Here is a 22,067-nt window from a genome sequence, read left to right on the forward strand (position 1 = left end):
TCTGTAAGTTTAATTCATTTTCAATTTTTCATACATATTATAACATGTCACCCTTTGAGCATTCGCTCGGGGGCTATTTCTATCTAATATTTTTTTCTGAGTATTGATTTCAGGAAAATTCTATTCGACATTGTTGAAGACTTCATGTCTCTATGGTTCTACACCAAGATCGACTAAGGCGAGTACAACAAATGTTGACAAGGCTCCGTCGCAGATTCTGCGCCTTCTCGATCACTCGAGAACGGTTAGTGGATCTCGACAAGGATTACGGAATGAAGAGATGGTGTACCCGCCGAGATAAAATTTCTTGACTTCAATCTAAATTCTCGATTACAGCAAGATGGGAGACTTAGTCGTATGCTCTATACTTTTTTGGTTGACGACGGAGATTTGACTCAGACAAACCCTTTAGGTGCCCGCACGAGGCTAATAAAGGAAGTCTAACGTTATCTCTGAACTCACCGAGAACGGTCACGTGAGCTCGATAACAGTTACTCCAAGGTCTGCGGTTGAGAATATGAATTTGTTCATTTGCATTGAAGTCGGGGGCTACTGTCAGGGTTATGGATACCACATACCTAATAGTAGTTGACTAAATCTCGGCAGGACCCACCACATACCATGTCCTATATGGAAACAAACTGCGGATATAGGATGAGTTCCGGATAAGGAAAGACAACCAGAGTTATACATGAAAACGACAAGGACTACTCGGATTGTATCCATATTGGTTTCCCTAGTTCTACTTGGACAAGAGGACATCTATGGGTATAAATACAAGGCCCCTAGGAGGAGAGGGGGAGAACCAATACAATCAACACCCACCACAATCTACGGACAACATAGATGCCACAAAGCCATAAGCCAATACAAGCCTACATACGCCAAGACAAGACGCCGGATATCGACTTCAGAGATAGGCACGGCTAGTCCCCTACGGTGTCTCCGGATACTGTCAGGAGAGATGAAAGCACTATCTCTGATCTCGTCGGGCACGAACTCGAGGAGGAAGACTACCCTGTTGTCGACTACGAGTCAGACCTTCAGACCGCTATGTCGACAATAGTTAGATAGGCTACCCTAAATATTGTACTTGTGTGATTATGGTGAATAAGAGCAACGACCGGCTTCGGCCAACAGGATGTAGGGTTATTACCCGACAATTCAGTGGCCCGAACATGTATAAAAATCCTCGCCTCCGTCTCTTTTACCTCAGTCCCGCGTATATCCTAGTACCAACGATCCCCATACTATGTAAATACCGGAATCGCGACATCAAACGTCGACACTTGTGTTGATGATTTTATCTATCTCAGATATATCGAAGGTCTTCGGAGGTGTATGGTGTACGTGTATGTTTATATTATATTAGTGGGTGTGCGTAAGTGTATAGGAGTGCATAATTAATACTTGTACTATGTTTTGAAAAAGAATGATTTATTATGTTTTTTCTCTCTATGTTAATTAAATTTGATATTGTTTGCTTGTGCATTGATATGTGACTCAGTAATTGTCTTTGTTACCCATTCGTAAGGTATAACTTCAAGTACTCTTTTGCACAGGAAATATACTCATTCGTGGAGTGAAATGCAAGCGATAGCTATGTAGCATGCATGCAAATGCAATGCGTGTATGTTATGCATGTCGCACGTACGTAGGCTAATTTGCATATCACACTCACATCACAGAGAGGCCTACGTAAGTACTCCCACCGTTTCAGGTTATAATATAAGATATTTTTGACTTTGGTCAAAGAAGTCAAACTGCTTCAAATTTAACCAAGTTTATAGAAAAAAAAATAGTAATCTTTTTGACTTAAGATAAATTTATTATAAAAAATATATTTAATTACTAATTTAATAAAAGTAATTTGGTAATGTAAATATTACTTAAATTGTCTATAGTAAAACTTGAAGCAGTTTGACGTTGACCAAAGTTAAAACATCTCATAATTAACCTGAAACGGAGGAAGTACCTTTTGGTTGCTTCAGTCTTTTTTTTCACTTTTTGTTTGAGATGTCTTTCTTTTTTGGCCTACATAGTTGAGTACACCACACAGATGCTATTCAATCGTGTTCGCTACAAAATGTTGTGCCACCCCTTTTCAGAGGCTTGAGCTAGGGCTCTGTTTTCATGCACGCCATCAAAATATTTTTGAAAACAAAATAGACAAACATTTGACCACATATATTTTGGTGTCATACATCACTTTATAAACTAATTAACAAGCTCCATTTAAACATAGAAAAACACAAATAATTTAATAACTTAATTATATATGAGTAAATTTCACAAACTATATATATATATATATATATATATATATATATATATATATATATATATATATATATATATATATATATATATATATATATATATATATATATATATATATATATATATATATATATATATATATATATATATATATATATATATATACTTTAATCAATCTTTCACAAAACTACATATATATATATATATATATTTTTAATCCAAGCTAACAATTGCTGGTGCTATATTAAATAGGGGCAGCAATATATTACAAATTAAAGTGCAAGCAAGGCTTGTAGGCAGAAACTCAAGGAAAACACTATAATACCAAGGTGAGCTGCACTATGCTTGGATAGCGCGGCCAACTGTCTCAATCAATCCAATATTATATTCTCGCTAAATCTTTCGCTCCACACACATAGCCCTAGTGAATTTATGAGTAAATTTCACAAACTACTCATACTTTATTCAATCTTTCACAAAACTACATATACTTTTTTTTTGAATCCAAGACAACAATTGCTGGTGCTATATTAAGTAGGGGCAGGCAGCAATATTTACACTTAAGGAAAACACGTACTATGCATAGTACCAATAGTCTTAATCAGCTCAATATTCTCGCTAAATCTTTTGCTCCGCACATTGCCCTAGTAATTAATAATTTATGCTCTTATTCTGCTAGCAATTTGAGGTACGTGTCTATATTATTTCTTGGTGAAGATTGGACGTCGATGAGCTATTGAGTATGGCTAGCTAGCTATTGATCATGGATGATGAGCTTGGCCTTGGAGTCACCGGCCAGCTCGCCGATCCGATACACGTCGCCTATCCCCATGTGCGCCATGAGGAACCATGCCATGGTGATGAGCTCGCCGCCACGGCTGAGCTGGCGCACGTGTGTGCTCCCCTGGCACTTGCCGGCCGCGTAAGTCAGCATCTCCCTCCACACTCCGGCCACCACCCTCCACATGGTGTCGTCGTCCAGCTCCCGGAGCACCTTGGCCAGGATGCAGGCGTCGAACAGCACCGACTTGCTCCGGTCGCCCTTCACATCGGCCGGCTTCTTGGACGTGTTGACGGAAAGCAGCATCCGGCGGGCGTCGTCGTGGTTGGGGTCCCACGCCTCCGCCGACTTGAAGAAGCGGCGCGCCTCGGCGCACGTGTCCCGGTAGCGGAGTAGGCCGATGCCGGCGGTGGCCGACAGCATCTCCGGTTGCCTGACGAGGAGGTAGAGCATGTACTCCGACAGGGTCTCGCTGATGGACATCAAGCCGATGGTGTCGAGCATCCGAGGCCCTTCCCGCTCTCGGTGACAGCATAGGTCAGTGGCGATGTGCCATAGCAGCAGCGACTCGTCGAACTCCCTCCCGATGCTGTTCCGCAGGACGCCATCCAGCTTCTCCTTCACCAAGTCGTCTATCTCCTTCTTCTTCTTGTCGGCCAGCTGCAGGACGTCATGTGTAATCTCCTCGGCCTCCTTCTTCTTGGTTGTTGAGCTCGAGCTCTCCTCCTCCGTAAGCCTAAGGTTGAGCTCCTCTCGTGTTGCCTTGGTCAGCTCCATCTTGATGTTTCGGAAGAGGCCCTCGTCATCCAATAGGGTCCCCTCGCCGCGGTAGCCGCGCAGCTTCTTCAAGTAGTAGTCCTCGGAGTCCCTGAATTTTATGGCCTCCCTCTGGAGACCAACGAAGACATACGCAAGGGCATCGATGGTCGTCGGCGCCCTCTCATCCCCCTCCTTGCAGTTGCACCATCGTCCCCGCCTCCCGATGACGCTCACCATCGTCACCGGCTTGCGCTGGATAAAGAAGAAGTCGTCCAAGGTCTCCCTGACGCCCACCTTGTTGGCGACCCAGATGAGGAACCGCATCACACTCGGCGGGATCGTCTTCCGCCTGCAGCACTGGCGGCGGCGACCCTCCTGCTCCTTGGGCTTGCCTAGGCAGTAGCAGATGAAGTTCAGCTGCGAGGTCCGCTCCGACCACCGCCTTGGCTGCAGCCGCACGGCCCTGGCCACCCGGGAAAGCCACGCCATGTGCTTGGCTTCGAGGAAGACGATCATCCGGTTGGAGCAGAGGAGCATGAGGATGGCGGCCACGTCGAGCGCCAGCCCGCCGAGCAGCAGCGCGTAGGTGATGCCACGGTCCACGGGGAGGATGCCGGTCTTGTCCAGGAGCACGAAGAGGACGATGGCGACGACGAGGCAGGTGGTGCAGATGAAGCGGAGGACGCAGCCTGCCGAGCTGTGGGACACGGGCGCCTTGGTGTACACCATGTCGTAGAGGTAGTTGAGCTCTATCTCCATCACCTCGAACGCCTTGTCCGCCGTCATGTCGCGGCGGTCCAGGAAGTAGGCCTGGCTGATCCTCCTCTCCTTGTAGCTGAGGTTGATGTCGACGTACAGCACCCGGAACATGGTGAAGAACTCGTACGCTATTGCCTCCAGGCTTTTGGTCGTCTCCACCAGCCGAACCTCACTGCCCTGCTGCAACACCTCCTTGGCCTTGCTGGCCTCGCCGTTGGCAATGGTGATCTCGACGAGAAGGCCGCCATTCCGCTTGCCGCCAAACACGGTCATGAGCTTGGCGTAGTTAGGGCCAGGATCAGGGGCCCGGAAGATTTTGGCGATGACACCGTCCACACTGCCGGAGTAGAGCGAGTAGGTGCGCTCGCCGTACTTGATGACGCCGACGACGAAGATGAGGGCGGTGGCCGGGATCATGGGGTTGCTCCTGATGGAGCAGGAGAAGACGACCAAGGCGGAGAAGAGCTCGAAGAGCAAGCCAATGAGGTGGCGGCGCCAGAGCTCGTTGTCGTCGACGGAGTAGGCGGTCATGGTGTCGGGGCCGCCCAGGTGGAGCAGGAGGAACGGCGTCCAGAAGGCGAAGATGGGCGGGCCGCCGCCGGCACCGGCAGAGAGGTGGCTGCTGCTGCTGCCGATGTTGCCGAGGTTGTTGAGGAGGAGGCCGAGGGCGAGGTCGGCGACCCAGTCGGCGAGGAGGTAGCATGCCCAGATGGCGAAGCACGGGACAGGGTGGGAGGTGCGCTTGCGCATGGGCCCCACGAAGATGAGGATGACCTGAAGGAGGAGGCTGAGCAGCACAGCCACCCGGATCTCCCACTCGCTGTCCTTCTGCGGCACCGGCGGATTGAAACCCATCCACCGGCCACTAGATCCCTTCCTTCCTTTTAATTATTTCGATCGATCGATCGATCTTGTGCTCAGCTGCCTATAGCGCTCATCATGCGCATCCACGTCCACCCAACATAAATTAAATTAAATTAACTAAGACAGATATCATGAATTCATGATTATGGATGGGAGTATATACTCTTAGGGCATGTACAACGGTGTTTATTAGTGGTCTCTCTATTACCATGCAAGTAAATTTGATGACATGGATGAAAGAGAAAGGAGTATGGTTGTTATTCATGACAACGGCTCAGAGTCGACTCTTAGAATTTATTAGAGCAAATTTTGTTGCATGGTGGTGAAAGAAAGGAAAGAAAAGTAAGAAAACGTATTTGGATACATTAATGATTAGAGACCATTTTATTTATAACTGTTGTAGGATGCTAGTCTCTAGATAACTAGAGCTTATATCTGACTCTACCTTTGTACATGCCCTTATATGGTAAACAAGAGAAGAACGGAAGAACACACCTGCATTAATTATTGGCATTATTGATTGTTGTGCACATACATATGTTTGCCCCAAAAAAAATCTGGAGGAAGCCTTACTACACCTTAAAAAAACTAGCTCAAGAGGTGCCTTTTTTTTAACAAATTGATTATTTTCAAAAACTTATTTCGAAACTAGTCCCAGAAAAAAACTTCAACAAAAAAATAGGCCGTGGACTTAGCGCCATAGACCTTGGCGCTGAGATATAACGTGTCAGCGCCAACTTTATTGGCGCTAAGCTCTAATCCAAGGTGGCACGAATTTGCTGAGTCATCATAGCTCAGCGCCAAATAAATCGCGACGATTTAAATAGTTGCGCAGGCAACATATGGAAGCAAAACCGTTATAGCAGGTGGTTGATGGCTTAGGCTGTGAGCCCTAGGGTGCTAGGTTGGAATCCTGGTATCCCTCCTCTCCTATTTTCTTTTGTATTTTTGGGTTTTTTCCTTTTCTCTTCCTCCTAGCATTCTTTTAGAATTAATATGTTTTCTCTTCCTCCTAGCATTCTTTTAGAATTAATATGTTTTACAAAATAAGTTTTGTTCTCTTGACTACTTACTCTTATTCTTTTCAAATTTCTATAATTTGTTTTATTTTGAATTTGATTTGGAATTTCAGTTTAAGTTCTCATTTGCTATATAATATGCCACTTTAATATTTTTTTTTCTAAATTCAAAAAAAATATATTTTGAAGATAGTATTACGAGAAAAAAAAAGAAAAATAAAGATAGAAAAATAAAACGAGAGAACAAAAATAAAAAAAAAACATATTAATAAAGAGTGAGAGAGAGAAGAAAAAGGAAAACTAAAAAGAAAAAAAATAGGACAGATGGGAATCAAACCCTGCTTAATCCTAGATTAGAGTAGAACTCTACAACCATTGTGCTATCAGTCGGACATTGCTAGAAATCCCTCCGCATTAATTTAACTCGTCGGGACCTCAGCGCCAAGTTATTTGGTGCTGAGCTACGATAACTCAGCGAATTCATGCCATCTCGGATTAGAGCTTAGCGCCAATATTTTTAGCGCTGAAAAGGACTAATTTGTTAAAAAAAAGGCAAGAGGTGAGGGACTCCTTTTATATTTAAGTTGGTTTAACTCCCCTTAATTAACTAACATGGGATTTATTCCCAACAACATACATACGCAGGAAACTACTATATTTTTTTCGTGTCGTCTAAATACTTATAAAAGAAACTATAAAAACTTGATGAGATAGATTAATATGTGATATATTATCACACAAACATACAAATTTAAATTTAATTTATATAATTTGCACAAAACAAACAAATTAAATATGACTATAAATATACACATACGAGCTACATCAGCTTAATTTATTTGCAACAGTAAAAGCCGAAGTTGAATTTTTATGTTTATGAAGCTGATATGTTATACATTAATTTATCTTGTTATTTTTTTCTTAAACTTTTTGTACATTAGCTATTTAGAAAATATGCAAGAAACGAATGAATATATCTTTAAGAGAGTTATGCGAGCTATATAGCAAAGCTACTCAATAGGAAGGAATAATTAGAGGTTGAGTGATTGAAATGTCGCACCTGTGCTACGATCGATAATGCATATGTGTCGTGGATGCAGTACACACTTGACTTGCTGCTGCAATAATTTGTTAATTGCTGAATGAATGGTAGCAGCAGTATATATATATAGTGTGCATTTGATCTAGCGATCCACGATCGACATGCTTCTAACTTACACAGTTTATATGGAATAAGTCTTTTTTTTTCCTTTCCAACAGAATTAAAGAAAAAGAGTAAAGTGAAAGTAAATCTGGAGTACTCTGCTTGCTTTGCTATCACAGAGGAATGAGTTCGCTCGCACGTATCACGAATGGAATTGGAATGATAGGGACTTAAAAGTTTAGGTCAAGTCCCTATCACATCGGATGTTTGGACACTAATTATAAATATTAAACGTAGATTATTAATAAAACCCATCCATAATCTTGGACTAATTCGCGAGACGAATCTATTGAACCTAATTAATCCATGATTAGCTTATGTGATGCTACATTAAACATGTGCTAATTATAGATTAATTAGGCTTAAAAAATTTGTCACGCGAATTAGCTCTTATTTATGTAATTAGTTTTATATTTAGTCTATGTTTAATACTCCAAATTCATCCGATATGACATGGACTAAAGTTTAGTCCCTGGACCCAAACACCACCTCAATCCAATATTGTCACACATAGCCCTAGTGATAATTTCTTCTGTTATTCCGCCAGCAATTTCAGACGCCTCTATTTGTTTCTTGCTGAAGATTATCCTGTTGCATTCGCTTCAAATTTCCCAAGCCACCAGGATTGGTGTCATCCTCACAATGCTTTTGACTTTCCCCTGCTGTCCTGGCGTCTGCACTGTGCATCTGTCATTGCTCAAGCAAGGTATCATTGGCGTAATGGTTAGTGTTAACTTGATCATTGTGCAGTTTTGGCGCCACTGCTTGCCATATATTTTCTTGTGATGCTGGGCAGTTCTTGAAGCGATGGCAAAGCTGAGAGAAGTAATATTTTTCAGCTACTCTCTTCGTTATAGTCGGTCAGATATCCCGATCCTATTTTTCATAATTAAGTAACCATGTAAACATTTTGTATTTTGATGGAGCCCAGGTCTTCTAAATTTGTTTTGACCACTGCGTCAGCTTCTTGATCATCGAATTGTGCTAGGTAGGCTGACCTCGTTGTGAAAGATTTTATATATATATATATATATATATATATATATATATATATATATATATATATATATATATATATATATATATATATATATATATATATATATATATATATATATATATATATATATATATATATATATATATATATATATATATATATATATATATATATATATATATATAAGGATGTGTATTAATTAAAAAAACTACAAATTTAGCACCATATTTTTATAAAACTATAGATTTGAGGCATCTCATCATAAAACTACAAATTTATCAATTTTATCACAAAATTGCAGATTTTGTAACTTTTAAAAAGCAATAGAGTTAAGATATGTAGTTTTTGATAGCTTTATCAGTAAATCTACAATTTTGTGATATGATACTTTAAATTTTTAGTTTAATGATAGTTTTATAAAATGTAATCCTCACATATTAAAGATGGTAGCGGCTTTTCCCCCATGCTGTACCTAATTTAGTTGGACACTTTTAACATCTTTAAAAAGAAACATAAAAAGAAAGCAAGCAAGGTCGTTGTAGTATAGTGGTGAGTATTCCCGCCTGTCACGCGGGTGATCCGGGTTCGATCCCCGGCAACGGCGTTCTTTTTTTCTTCTGTTGCCATTTCTCAGCATTTTCTGCATCAGTTCTGCTTTTTATGTCCATTTCATTTGTTTTTCTTTTCTCAGCATTTTTTGCTTCTTGCTGCTCTTCTCTGAAGCTGACATGATCGACTCTCCGTGTATCCTCGAACTCGAATGGCTATGAAACAACTAACATTAATCTCTTTGCCTACTCTGCACTACGTATATTTATAGGGCCTCATCGGATAGCCAAATGCTTTGGCTGCTCAACCATTTATGCAAAATAAGCTAACCAATATGCATTAAAGTATAGCTGAATTAGAGGCAGCGCGGATACTGTTGGAAATACAGACATATATCGGCAATAGCATATTGGTATGAACAATGTAAGATGATCTAGTGATAAAATTAAACATAACCAGGAGCATGCTTAGAATAGAATAAGCATCATCTTCACGGAGAGAACGCAATATTATTGCGACTAACATAAGGAACACAAACAAAGATAGCGGTAGAAAGTTATACCCTGTGAAAGTCCCTCCGCTGGATTGTGATGCAGAACTGCCTCCGTTGGTGTTGTCGATCGGTGTGCCAGCTGTAGGTCCGTTTGTGCCATCTCCAGCAGTCATGGTGATGCAAACGAACGGACGGCGAACAACAGAGGAAGAGGACCAGTCGTGCGGAAGCACTCCCCAAAAACCTGATCACCCGCCTACCCGGTGCAGATCTCAGGCGAAGGTGTGGTTCCAGAGGCCTTGCTTGTTCCGATCTCTCGTGCGCGCAAGCGATCAGAACCGGGGAAGCAAAAGCAACATAGTCGCAAGCAGGAAGAACCAGCGATTGGAAAGTTAGCGTGAAGATCTGACCGGGGTGTCCTTGAACTCGAATGGCTATGAAACAACCAACATTAAACTCTTTGCCTACTCTGCACTACGTATATTTACAGGGCCTCATCGGATAGCCAAATGCTTTGGCTGATCAACCATTTATGCAAAATAAGCTAACCAATATGCATTAAAGTATGGCTAAATTGGAGGCGGCGCGGATACTATGTATTTAACATAGAGCGCATTTAGACTGTAACAATTACTCTACAAATAATTTATAAAAAATATTTTAATTCCCTTAAAGTTCCATAAAAACTTATTCATTGTTGGCTTATTAAAAAGACATTCACCAAGCTTTCTTTTTTTTTTCTAAAAAATGTTTTATGGAATGTGACTTTCACAAATTAAAAAAATTCCGTATATATACACTGTTAAAATCTATCGAGTACTAGGATTAAGAATTTTCATCCTATCTTTATCCTTCTTATATCATACATTTAATTTAATTATTTATTATTTTTCTATACATAAAGAAAATCGTGCATAAATATCTTTGAACGAAACTTGCTCATGCGCTAGTAATCGTCTGAAATAATTAAGGTAGACTTGAATTCGTGGTCATATATAAATAAAATAATGGCTAGCATTTTCAGATGCCACTAATCGCTGTGCTTCACATATTTCAAAGAAAAGAAAAAGTCATTTTACAATATGAATGAAACATTTTAGCAACATAGCCTGTTATTTTAAAAACACAAGCATGAGCTATAGTTATGAGGAATATAAATTCCTTTTGATTTGCAAAGAGGACGGGTGAATTGGAAACCTCTAGAATCTGGATGTTGTTGCTACTGTCTCTCTTCAAGTTGCTACTAACGTAGCACTACATGTGAACGGTGATTAGCTTATCTTTTTTACTATCCGTAAATTCCTGATTTATCTTAAACTTTAACAGCGCCAAGCGGCCCAATCAACTAATCTCAAGCCGGCGTTTTGTCGGATTTGGATTGGATCACGAGGCAGGGTTGGATATGAAGATAAACTGCAGCTATGAGGTAAAAAAATGACGTGTGAGGTGAAAAAAAACGAAACATCAAGAGACTTCCCGTGGCCGCAGCTTCAAGGGAATTAATCCACCTGATCATTAGAACCGTTATATGTCTGTGTAACTGAAATCCCATGTCGTAACTTGATTAATTGTTTCCATGTATTAACATATACTCCAACGTATCATAGCTATTAAGCTACTTTCTCCGTACCAAAATATAAACTTTTTTTAGCATGGTAACAAGTTAAACATTTTCAACTTTGACTATTAATAGTAAAAATATAAAAAAGATCATATCATATAAAATTGATGTTACTAGATTTATCATTAAACAAACTATCATAATATGTAACTCTTTTTATTTAAAACATCACTTTTATAGATATTGTTAGTCAAAATAGTATCTCGTAGACTGTGTCAGAGTCCAAAAATACTTATATTTTAAGACAAAGGGAGTAGCTTATGTGAGCTACTCATTGAAAAATTGGCTTATATGTACAATTGTTAAAGAACATCGAATAAAAAATTTATATATATATGATAATAGCAATTTTTTTCAATGTTGGGGGTATGAATTTTTTTGAGAAAGGGCATGAAAATAACTATATGATGTGCTTGTAATAGTTAAGTGCACGCATTATATGTCCCAAGAAGAGACCGAATTTATTTATGTTGTGGAAAAAAGAAGAAAACTATGAACACACGTCTAGCTAATGGATGATAAATGAAACCGATTTTGTGATAATTATTCGAGAACACAAACAAACGGATTAAAATTATTTTCTTAAAAAAAGTAGGTATCGAGAAATTGATATTTTATACTATCATAAAACACATGTAAATATAATATACCATTAAAAATACTCCTTGCCTTCATAAAATACATTTTTGACTTTAAGTTGCTAATTTTGACGAACTATATTTTTAATAATCAAATTTTATGACATTAAAGGGACATTGAGTCTGGTATGGTTCGGAAAAATTTCAACATTAATATTATACACGGGCTATGAAAATGGCACGCCAACGAGTGCGCTTATTTTCTAAGTATCTACTTCTCCCGTTTCACAATGTAAGTCATTATAGTATTTTCCACATTTATAGTGATGTTAATGAATCTAGATGGATATATATGTCTAGATTCATTAACATCAATATGAATGTGGAAAATGCTAGAATAACTTACATTGTAAAACGGAGGAAGTAACAATCATGTCGTGATATGTATATGCTGCCGTCTCATCCAGTTATCAATATAATAAAAATTGCATAATCTGACAAAATTTGTAATAAAATTAGTTTGAACCCATTTTCGGGAAGAATACCAAATTAACACTCAGCTTTGAGCAGCAGTTACGTCTCGTGGGAGATGAGAGGAAAGGCCAACTCTAGATAACAGAAGCCCAATAGCAAATGGAGGCCCACAAAGCCCAACAAACAGGTCAGGCCCAATAAGAGGAGGCCAACGAAACCCGGCTTTGACCTTGCCGCGCCCGTTACCAAATCCGACGAAACCCACCGCCGTCGCCTCGCCGCCGCCGCCACCGCCATCGCGCGCTGCCCTGCTCTCCCTGACTCCATTGGTAGCCTCCGCGGAGGAGAAGGGGAGGCGGAGCCGGTGGGTGGCGGCGCCCTAGCCTTCCTCGAAACGGCGGCGCGAAGCCACCACCACCTCCACGGCGGAGGCGCTGCAGGCGGAGAAGGTGATGGACGAGCCGGACGCTCCCGCCGCTCCTGCTCCAGGTACGGGCCCATGTCCTCCTCCTCCTCCTCCTCGCTGTAGGTCCCAACGGCTGGGCGCATGCGCGGGCTTTTGCCTTCCGAAAATAGGGTTAGGGTTTTATCTTACCCATGCGCGGCGATTCGAGAGCCCGCTTCTTGATTTCTTGCCTCTGATGATGCCATTCATTCGACTAGCCTAGCCTGTGGAGTTCATTTCTTGAACCGTAATTGGCTAATTGCATTTGCACAGGTTTCTTTCCAAGCAAATAGGAGTACTGCATTTGCACAACGCCCTAATGCCATAGTTTTAATTTCATTCACCAACCTACCAACTCAACCCTGCTGAAAATTCTGAGCATTGAATTGCATTGAGAAAGCACTAATCATGCTTATCGGTATTTGCTTTCACGCTTCTGCAGTGGAGGGGGAGCCAAAGGGGAAGAAATCCAAGTCAAACAAAGGAAATAAGCATAAGCAGCAGGATTCCCTTTCTGCTGTATCCGATGCCAGTGCTGTTGTGACGCATACAGATTTGCCTGATGAATCTGGAAATGGTTGCACGAGCGGGGAAGGTGCCACCACCTCCACAGCGCCGGCGCTAGAGGCAGAGAAGGTGGACAAGCGGGAGGCTCCTGCTGCATCTGCTTCAGGTACGGACCATCTCATCCTCGCTGTAGGTTGCTATGGCTGTGAGTATGCCTGGGGCTTTTGCCTATTGTTACAGCCTAGGTTTAACCACGCGCATCCATTTGAGAGCGCAGTTCTTGATCTCTTTCCTGTCATGCCATTGATTCCATGAACCCTTTGCGAGCTCAATTCTTGAACTGATATTGCATTTGCACCTATAAAAAAGTACTTCATTTCCACATTGCCCTGATGCCATAATTCTAATTGCATTTCGCCTACTTGCGCATCACACCCTAATGACACTCTCAATAGGGATATTTGTTCGAATTGCATTGAGCAAGCAGTAATCGTGCTTATCAGTATTTGCTTTGACACTTCTGCAGTGGAGGGGACGCAAAAGGGGAAGAAATCAAAGGACAAGAAACGAAAGAAGCATAAGCAGCAGGGTTCCCCATCTGCTGTATCCGATGCCAGTGCTGTCGTGACGGATACAGATTTGGCCAATGAATCTGGAAACGGTTGCACGCATGGGGAAGGTGTATTACGAGATGCTGATGTTGCGAGTTCCAGAAGTGGCAATGATCTAACACCGGATGTGGATCGAACGCTGGGGAAGAGCAAGGCGTCGAAACGGCAATGCGATGCCACCACGTCCACAGCAGCAGCGCCGGAGGCAGAGGAGATGGACGAGCGGGAGGCTCCTGCTGCTTCTGCTTCAGGTTCGGACCATATCCTCCTCGCTGTAGGTCGTAAAAGCTGTGCTCATGCCTAGGGGTTTTGCCTAAGTCTAGGGCCTTGACACCTAGGATTAGGGCTTATCGATGCATGGCCATTTGAGGGCCCAATTCTTGATTTCTTCCCTCTGATGCCATTGATTCGACGAGCCTTTGAAAGTACAATTCTTCAACTGATACTGCATTGTACAGATTTCTTTCAAAAGAAAAATACTGCATTTGCATAACGTCCTGATTCCATAGTTCAAATTGCATTTCGTCAACTCCACATGTTGAAATTCTGAGTAAGGTATTGGTTTTAATTGCGTTGAGAAAGAATTAATCATGCTTCTCGTATTTGCTTTGAATTTTCTGCAGTGGAGGGGACACGAAAGGGGACACGAAAGGGGACGAAATCAAAGGACAAGAAACGGAAGAAGCATAAGCAGCAGGAATCTCCTTCTGCTGTATCCGATGCCAGTGCTGTTGTGACGGATACAGATTTGTCTAATGAACCTGGAAATGGTTGCACGAGTGGGGAAGGCGCATTACGAGCTGATGATGTTGTTGCGAGTAGTGGGCATGATCCAACACCAGAAATGGATCGAACGCCGGGAAAGAGCAAGACATTGAAACAGCGGCGTGGCGGTGCCATCTCCACGCTTGCGGTTCCGGAGGGGGATAAGGAGGTGGATGAGCAGGAGGCTCCTGGCGCCTCTGCTTCAGGTATGGACCGTTCCCCCCTTGCTGTAGGTTGCAACAGCTGTGCGCGTGCCCAGGGCTTTTGCTGATGGCCACCTAGGGTTAAGCGGCTATTTGAGAGTCCAATTCTTGATTTCTTGCCTCTGATGCCATTGATTTAACGAGCCTTTGTGAGTTCAGAGTTCTTTCATGAACTGATATACCATCTGCACACATTTTTTTCAAAAGAAAAATGTTGCATCTACACAGCACCCTGATGCCTTGATTCTAATTGCATTTCACCAACTTGCTGACCATGTCCTCATGAATTCTGAATGTAGTCTTAGTTCAAATTGCGTCTAAAAAATTAATCATTCTTATCAGTATTTTCTTTGAGGCTTCTGCAGTGGAGGGGGCGGCACCAAAAGGGAAGAAATCAAAGTCAAAAAAACAAAAGAAGCAATCCCCTTCTGCTGTATCTGATGCCAGTGCTGTTGTGATGGACACAGATTTGGCCAATGAATCTGGAGGTGGTTGCAGGGGTGGGGAAGGTGCATTACAAGATGCTGATGTTGTTGCGATTCCCAGAGATGGGCAAGAACCAAAATGTCCTGAGGTAAACAGTGCTGAAGATTTGGTGGCAGGAAAGAAAGGGAATAAGGATAATAACTCCCAGCTCTGCAGCTCGTTGCATGAGAGTTCTATAGAAAGAAAAAGGAGAAAGAATAGAGATAGGCGGAGGAGAAAGAAGGAAAATGCCAATAGAAGGAGCAATGTGCAGAATCCTTCTTTGCTACCTGGTGCTGGTGAGGTTGTCTCGGTGGCAACAGCTGACATGAATAATACTCCTGGCTCTAAATGCAAGAATCCTTCGCAACCTGTTGCTGACGAGGTTGGATTGGTGATGACAGCTGATGGAAATATTTCTCTAGGCTCTGAATGCAAGAAATCAAACAAAAAGATGAAGAGAAATCAAACAAGTGTTCCTGAGGCACCCTCGGTGCAAAGGATGGATTTGGGTGAGACTGCTTCGGTTGGAGTGATGGATGGTGAATGTGAAGTTCAAGCTGTCTTATCCGATTGCCAAAGTGCAAGGAGCGATAGATCAAATATAGCTCAGGCACACAAAGAGAATTTTCGGCACATCTACTCACCAAGAGGATCATTGATAAGATTTCGAAGGAAAAAACTTCTTATTCTAGATATTAATGGTTTGCTTGCGGATATCAATCAGGACCACCACAATGCTCACCTGTCACATGCAAAGGTTCGGGGAAAATTAGGTAAGGTTGCTTATTTAATACTTGATACACAATTATATTTGTACACATACTAGTGTTCTCTGTAAATAAAGGACCAACATATCAAATACAATATACTAATTTGCAATGGCTTATCGTTTGTGTGCCAGTCTTCACAAGACCCTACTGTGATGATTTTCTGAGATTTTGCTTCGAGAACTTTGAGCTAGGGATATGGTCATCGAGATTGAAGTACTAATTCCTCTCCCCTACATCTCTTGTTTTTGCTAGAGTTTCTTGCATGGTGTTAATGACAACATTCTTATTCTGCAGAGCAAATGTGGATTCGGTTGTAAATATCATTATGAAGAAGGATATGAAACAGTCCCTATTATTCTGTTGGGTAAGTTGCAGAAAAGTATGCATAGTTGCTACAGCCTACAACTAAATTCATGGTTTCTGCCTAGCTAGTAATTGAAAGAAGGCCAAGTGGTTGTTGAAAAACTCCAAATTTTATGCTACTGTATTTTTTTTTTGTTTTAGTACTCTTGTTTCTTTTCTTTTTCTGTAGCTTTGGTTGCAAGTCAGGTCCTAATGCACACACTATAATTTGCCAGGACATGTCGAAATGCACTGGTACTGGGTTTAAAACTCTTGAAAACAAAAACAAACCATTAGTACTGAAGGAGCTAAAGAAACTGTGGAATAAAGAGGATCCTGATCTTCCATGGGAGCAAGAAGAGTTTTCACCTTCAAATACATTACTTGTGGATGATTCCCCTTACAAGGCTCTGGGCAATCCGGTACTGACTTCACCCCTGTTCCTATGCAATTTATATCTGTTGTGATAAGATCAAGTTGTTGTAATTCGCACGCATTATTCTTCTCCTGATATATGTATTTTGCAGCCACACACTGCCATTTTTCCTCACCCCTACAGCTATCTTAACAAGAAAGATGATTCATTGGGTATGCTCCATTATTTCAAGATCTATTTAAGTATTTATTTCTTATAATTGGTGCTCCAAAATGGTTAGTGTTGATGCCAATTTTCCATGAGCAGGACCAGGTGGAGATCTTCGGGTGTATCTGGAGAACCTTGCTACTGCAGATGATGTTCAGCGCTATGTACAGGAGCACCCATTCGGTCAACCTTCCATTACAAAGAGTGATCGACATTGGAATTTCTATGTGAAAATACTTGATAAACTGGAGAAGCCCTTTGCCTGATGGCCCCGTTTGGTTCAGTCTGCTAAGCATTGAGCATTTGCATGGGCATGAAGTTTTTGACCCCTGGTTCTGTTTGCTCGCTTGACACACCTACCTGTAGCTACTTTTGTACTAGTTCCGTAGAGCCTTAGACAATGGGGCAATTGCCCAGTTTTGATAGCTTGTTGTTTTGGTCCCTTCCTGTTCTGAACTAGTGATGAGATGGAAGAACGTAATACCTGTTTGCCTGTATTTCAGTCGCACGTACACTGAATCATTTAGTTTCCCGGCATCAAGGGTAACAGGGTTGTAATTGTTAGTTCCCATTGGAAAATTTTGGTGAACTATTTGTTGTAACTTGTAAGAATGTTTCAAGCTGTAACCTTTCTCCCTTGCACAAAGTGCTGTAATCTTGTAACAATCATTGAACTCTCTGGTAACCTCAATTCTGGCCAGGAACAGAACAAAATATTATCATTTTGAATGTGATTGGTTTGTCCAAAGAAGTTGTACGTTGCTCTGAAACGTCCAACTGTGGTAGGCCTTTTCAGCAATATTCGAGAGTGACCTTTTGTGCAGGACAAAAAGGATAACCTCTGAACCTATTGATCGTGATGATGGTAATTTTTATCGATTTGATTAGCAGGAATTGTGCCTCAGGATTTGCAGGTTCATGCAAAACCTGATATCTTTCTGTGAGACATTGAAAACATGGATACCAATTATCGCCAAGATGCTGTATGGACCATCAGGCCAACTCATCGCTCCAGGATCAAAACATGTCTCTGTTCATGCTTCCTAAATCATTATCTACACTGTTTGATAGTGCATGTTTAACTCCTCAGATACATGATACATGCTTGCAGCTGTTTGGCCTTGGATGGATGGAGCAAGAACCCATAATTGAAGACAGGAAGGTATGTAAGTTTACATGTAGATTGCTTGTCTTTGTACTAGTGATGAATGAATGCAGCAGGAGGCGCCTGATGAGTCTGTATGCTTAATGTTAAGTGCAGGTTGCAGAGTCACGAGGTGCTTGCTCAAGGTGCAGTGTGTCTGTGTGTGTGGTCACAGCCGCTGTACTGGCAGCAGCACATCCTGCCATCCTGGAGAAAAAGCTCCCACCTGATTCAGCCTAAAATCTTCAATTGCCTGACTATTCTGACAATATCAATAGTCTTTGCCACTTGTCAGCGAGTGTGATGAATGAGGGCAAATGAAGTAAGTAACCTGTATTTAGTCCCATTTATTTGTAATCTTGACTTAGGTTATGCCTTGTGCAGATTTGGTTGTGCTTAGTTGAACTTCTTTGATAGGTATAAATTTAATTTTTAAGACTATAGAATTTTCATGTTTTTTTTTTATTTTTTTCTTACTCTGAATATCTCGCCTTTGGTTCAGGAAGCTCAGTTAAACTCCCAGTATATCTATTCTACACCAATTAGTTTGCTGATGGTTCACTGAAGTGTGGGATATTTCCTGCTTTTCTTTGGTAGTGTCATTCATGTGTGAAGTTCTATTCTTGCTTGAGTTACTTGGAAAATAATCCTAGATGCCATTCCAATGGTAAAACAGTAAAATCATATCCATTGTTTACAAGGATACTACTTCACTACCCACATCAATGAGATATTCATAAATGGCAATTGACAAGGAGACAAGATGCAAATGCCACACGCATGACTTGCTAGCTCGGGAGACCTTTTGTCATCTTTGCTAGATTTTGCTGAATTCTTGTACTACTGTACTAGTAGTGGTACATCCAACAATGGCATATGTCTACACACATCTGGCCATACTGGCATACTATACTACAGTATAGTACTATACCAGTCAGTCAGACTGGACCTGCATGCTGTGAAATGAAATGCATTTATCAAACACACCAATTCAATTGCTGCTCTGCTCATGGTTATGCATGACTTGTGAAAATGGCAACATCAAGAGATGATGGACCACACCACACCACCATGAAGACTGTGATGCAGCTTTCTCTGGAGAGGTAGCAATAAGCATATCACTTTCAGTGATAAGGGCACAAAGCTCTTGTAGATTTGCAGGTGCCCTGTATATCTCTGTGTTCTTCCTTGCTCAGGAGGTTAATTGTACACATCGTCTCATGCAGCATGCGTGAACCTTGCCTTTTCTTTTTCCCTTTTGTGATTGCCTTTTCTGTTCTCTTGGCTAGCAAGAGCACGATTAGTTTAATACTTAGCATAGTAGATTAATTTTTGTTTTGTCATATGCATCTTATAGATGACCCAACGTCCAAGCAAAGGAGGGAGAAGACATGCCGTTGCAAACGGCCAAATGCATAGTTTGATGCATCGAGAAGTGAAACCACCCACAGATATAAAGAAATTCGTGAGACTATTAAATTGCATACTACTATCATCTTGATTTCACCAAATAACTAAACGAGCCAAAGGATGTCAAAGTGTCCATCTCTCCTGTCCTTAACGGTATTGCTGCAATCTCGATGCATCTTGGCTAAATGTTGATTAATTTAGTGATGATCTAGCTGGTCAATGCGATGGCTCCCATGTGCACTGGTGATTTATATACATACAGTATTGATTATGAAAAAACTACAGGTATGATATGCTTGGACCATACTGCAATTTTGACTGGCCTCACAATACTAGAAGAATTGATCACTGCTTGCCTGTTCGTTAATTAGCATTAGCGTGTCGAAGGAATCAATCAAGCTGTTTGAGGAGTCCTGACCTACCATGAACAACACTGATCTGGTCTTGTTAGGGATCACATGGGTGCTGGTGCATGTGGATGTAGATGTGGGTGGGGGAAGCTTCTGATGCAGAGAGAAAGAACTGTGCTTCATCATGTGCCAGCCTAGCTGGTTGCAGACAGGTCTTTTGTTTGTTTGATTGAACATGCTTGGTGATTATTGAGGGGGGCACCTTGTGTCCTGTCCTTGATAATTTTGCTACTAATTGCTATTGCTATTTGCCACTGCACACCTACATTTTCCCCCCATGTGGTGTTGCTTGGTGCATCTGCAGTTCTTGTCCAAAAACCTAATTACTAATGATCTTCACTTGTATGATACTAGTATATATTCTTATCTCTAGGCATTCTGCAAAGTTCTTACCCTATCTGATTAGTTATTACCTTCCCACATTAACCTACACCTGTTTGGTAGTCATTGTCAAGCCGTGGTGATTAAGCAAAAGATCACATTTTAGTAGAAGTGAAGCAGGAGTCCACACTGAAATGTACTACTTGGAGAATAATAATCTACCAGACAGGGTGAGCGAGTGCCTTTTAACTTTATGTGATAGAATCAAATGAATGCCACATCATGATTCCTGCCAGGAAAGATAGAAAACCACTGGAAAGTAAAGATGGAGACAAACATCAGATCTTGCCTACTGCTGAGGGAATTTCTTAATCATTATTTTATCATGCTTACCAGAGCCAGTAATGGCTCTTTCACAATCACGTTTGCCTGACTGTACCAGCTGTTACAGGTATCTAAACAAATTGCAGGTTGGCGCATGAGGGTGTCTGATCAGGACAGTCATGTGTTTGGTGCAAGGAGAAGAGGTGTGTTCTTCTTGCAAATCCTTTTCTTTGTACAATAACTGCACATTAATTACTAGCAGTAATTTTGCATTGCGTATCATATCACGCTTGTTATCAAATTTAGTTGGTAGCTAAAGGGGTCCTCTATATGATTGATGAAGATGGATGAGGTATCTCATTCCACCCACTGTTCATCAATGATTTTAGACGACTGAAAGATTGTAGTAGTCCTGACAGAGAAATACTAGTATGAATGATCACTCATTTGAGTTGGTCTGCCTCTTTCACCCTAGTCGGAGACACTGTCAAATATACTCATCACTGAGTCACAATGTGTCATGTTCCTTTCACCCATCAGGCAAATTTAGTTCTCATCAAGATCTAATAAATATTTTAAGCATAAAAAGGCACCAATATTTGTAATTAGCTACAAGATCCACATTGGAGTAGGTAACTGACAAATACATACATCCTCTTTGGCTTCTCGCTTCCACTGAAAAATGAAAACCAGTGCAAAGTTCTAGCAAATGCTTCTTGGATTGTTGTTCATGCTTATTAGCAGTTTCTTCTGTTAGGTAAACACTAAAAATGTGGAATAAAAGCCATTTTCGTCATCAACATTCAACAGTTAAAACAGTGGCCTAACTGAAAGGCTAATAGTCACATTTCTTGTACCATTATATGGGGGTTACTTAGTCATTTCATTTAGCCATGAATCCATATAATCCATATGTCCCTATGCCTTAACATCTTGTTGAAAAAATGGTGTACAGAGAGGAGATCACTCCTGTAGCTCTAGGTCTGTGCATGGTTGCAGCAGTCTTGCAGCACAGCATGGCAAAGCACCAATACATGCTTCAAAGCCAAGAATTGCATCTGGTCTTGAGCTCACGGATGAACACCGTCAATGCACTGTTTGTTAGTTGGCCCTTGCACTCCTCCTCCCTCCCTCACATTAATGCCTCCTTGACTAAAAGTGCAGTGCGGTTTTACATGTACAGACAACAGATCATTTGCACACTAATGACACAGCTAATCTTTGTAAGTAAGGCCACCCTGTGAGATCATCTCACCAACCAGTTAGGAACAATAGGAGAATTTCTTTTACCTGAGCACAACTAACTCTTCAGAGGCCTTTTGCTTGCCTGAATGCCAAAATGACAAAGAGATGCTGATGTGGTGTGCAGCTTGTGCTGTTGTG

General features: G+C 41.4%; 2 protein-coding genes, 1 long non-coding RNA gene and 1 other non-coding gene across 4 annotated transcripts; 3 read left to right on the forward strand and 1 right to left on the reverse strand.

Annotated features, from left to right (window-relative positions):
* Nucleotides 1-2,931: 2,931 nt before the first annotated feature.
* LOC107281556 (uncharacterized) lies at nucleotides 2,932-7,603 on the reverse strand. The gene is made up of 2 exons (XM_026026766.2): nucleotides 7,523-7,603; nucleotides 2,932-5,504 (listed from the first exon to the last, which is right to left on the reverse strand). Exon 2 carries the CDS (start codon nucleotides 5,432-5,434, stop codon nucleotides 3,035-3,037), a length of 2,400 nt encoding a protein of 799 aa, XP_025882551.1. The 5' UTR covers nucleotides 5,435-5,504; nucleotides 7,523-7,603; the 3' UTR covers nucleotides 2,932-3,034.
* Nucleotides 7,604-9,198: 1,595 nt separating this feature from the next.
* TRNAD-GUC (transfer RNA aspartic acid (anticodon GUC)) lies at nucleotides 9,199-9,270 on the forward strand. The gene has a single exon. It is a non-coding gene; the product is annotated as a tRNA-Asp (tRNA).
* A 3,343-nt stretch (nucleotides 9,271-12,613) lies between these two features.
* LOC107277120 (flocculation protein FLO11) lies at nucleotides 12,614-17,826 on the forward strand. The gene is made up of 10 exons (XM_015789206.3): nucleotides 12,614-12,870; nucleotides 13,269-13,499; nucleotides 13,860-14,195; nucleotides 14,568-14,915; nucleotides 15,278-16,153; nucleotides 16,282-16,363; nucleotides 16,445-16,514; nucleotides 16,729-16,914; nucleotides 17,020-17,080; nucleotides 17,175-17,826. Exons 1-10 carry the CDS (start codon nucleotides 12,834-12,836, stop codon nucleotides 17,339-17,341), a joined length of 2,394 nt encoding a protein of 797 aa, XP_015644692.1. The 5' UTR covers nucleotides 12,614-12,833; the 3' UTR covers nucleotides 17,342-17,826.
* A 135-nt stretch (nucleotides 17,827-17,961) lies between these two features.
* LOC136357330 (uncharacterized) lies at nucleotides 17,962-18,471 on the forward strand. Its single transcript, XR_010742599.1, has 3 exons — nucleotides 17,962-18,101; nucleotides 18,187-18,237; nucleotides 18,337-18,471. It is a non-coding gene; the product is annotated as an uncharacterized lncRNA (long non-coding RNA).
* The last annotated feature ends 3,596 nt before the right edge of the window (nucleotides 18,472-22,067 follow it).

This window comes from Oryza sativa, chromosome 7, assembly GCF_034140825.1.
Source record: "Oryza sativa Japonica Group chromosome 7, ASM3414082v1".
NCBI classification, from domain to species: domain Eukaryota; kingdom Viridiplantae; phylum Streptophyta; class Magnoliopsida; order Poales; family Poaceae; genus Oryza; species Oryza sativa.